Here is a 1,620-nt window from a genome sequence, read left to right as displayed (position 1 = left end):
CACGCACACACACACGCACGCACACACACAAACACACACACACACACACGCACGCACGCACGCACACACATACGCACGCACACACACACACCCACGCACGCACGCACACACACACACGCTCTCACACCCGCACACACCGCCGACACTCTCCAGGTGCCACGAGGTGCGCACGCCGCTCAACGGCTGCCTGGCCAGCGCTGAGATGCTGCTAGAGACCCCCCTGGCGGAGGAGCAGCGGGAGCTGGCCAAAACAATCCGCGTCAGCGGCTCCATCCTGTTGTCAACCGTGGGTGTTCATTTTGGGGGGCGGGGAGAGGGGGTGGCGCGGTCCTTTCGCGTGCGACCGCTGAGCAGCAGCGGCGTGCAGAGGGGGGCGCGCCGGCCCGCTGCCTAGCCCCTCTGCACGCGGTCGCGCGGTGGCGCCATGCGGCTGCCCTGAAACGGGACGTGGCGCCGCATGACATCACACGTCATGTCCAGCGTCCTGTGGCGTGATGCGCATGGTGCAGCGGCGCGTGTGCTGATCACAAGGCCTGGACGCTTTAATTGCTGTCCATCCCACACGACACTCCTCACACCCCCTCACCCCACCCCTCCTCAACTCCCATCACACGACCTCTTTCCCCCCCCCTCAAGGTCTCCAACTTCCTCGACTTCTTCAAGCTCGAGGCTGGCAAGCGCCTCGACACCGTGCGGTCCGAGGTTCTGCTGTCAGACCTCGTCGGCGACGTCCACTGCATCATAGAGGCCATGTGCGGCCGCGGCGGCGCCGTGGCGCTGCTCCCGCCGGACCTCTCAGCCGCGCCGGCCGCGCCCGTGCTCTGCGACGCCGACCGGCTGCGCGGCGTGCTGCTGAACCTGGCGACCAACGCGGCCAAGTTTACGCGCAGCGGCCACATCTGCCTGCGCGTCGGGGAGGTGCCCGCGGACGGGTACCCGGTGCCGCCGCCGGGATACGCCGGGATCACCATCCGGCCGTGCACGCCGCATGGGCAGCAGCGCGGAAGGTGGGCGGGGCCTGTGGGCGCGTTAAGGGCAGGTGGCGCCTTGGGGGCGGGCATGGGGGTCTGCTGTGCTGGTTGGTGTGCTTGCTTTGTGAACCTTGGGGAGAAAAGCCGTCGCTTGTCATTTGCAGTGAGAGTACAGCGCCAAGGGCGATGTTTGCTGCGGGAGTGGATCTGTGCATGCAGTTGCGGGAGACAGCGCTCTAGTGCGGGTGTGCATGTTCCCTGCTAGGGCACGATGACGTCACAATGACACCCCCCCACATACACACACACCAACACACACACCTTGGCCTCCCTACGCCCACAACCTCTCTGCACCACCTCCGCAGCGGCTCCGGCGCTGTCGCGGCAACGCAAGATGCGACAGCGGCGGCGGCCGCAGCGGCGGCGGCCAGCGTGGACGCCCTCGAATCTGCTGTCAACGATGCTGGCGGCAGCGGCGGCGCGCACCTCGACCCTCTGGTGGCTGGCGCCGCCCGCTGGCTGCGTGAGCGGCGGCGGCAGGGGCGCATGGTGCGGGAGTGCAGCTTCGACGCCGGCTTCAAGGAGGCGCAGCACGCGGCCGCGGCGGCGGCGGCGTCGCCCGCGGCGCGGCGGCGCGGCAGCACGGGCG

At 68.8% G+C, this 1,620-nt stretch overlaps 1 protein-coding gene across 1 annotated transcript; it reads left to right on the top strand.

Annotated features, from left to right (window-relative positions):
• Nucleotides 1-202: 202 nt before the first annotated feature.
• MNEG_14686 (PAS/PAC sensor hybrid histidine kinase) lies at nt 203-1,246 on the top strand (the record flags this gene model as incomplete). The annotated part of the gene is made up of 3 exons (XM_014036841.1): nt 203-286; nt 637-1,007; nt 1,237-1,246. 3 exons carry the CDS (start codon nt 203-205, stop codon nt 1,244-1,246), a joined length of 465 nt encoding a protein of 154 aa, XP_013892295.1.
• Nucleotides 1,247-1,620: the final 374 nt, after the last annotated feature.

The sequence above is a fragment of the Monoraphidium neglectum genome (assembly GCF_000611645.1).
Source record: "Monoraphidium neglectum strain SAG 48.87 unplaced genomic scaffold scaffold04684, whole genome shotgun sequence".
Lineage (NCBI taxonomy): Eukaryota > Viridiplantae > Chlorophyta > Chlorophyceae > Sphaeropleales > Selenastraceae > Monoraphidium > Monoraphidium neglectum.
The sequence above is the reverse complement of the archived record's forward strand: the minus strand, read 5'-3'. Positions and strand labels throughout refer to the sequence as shown.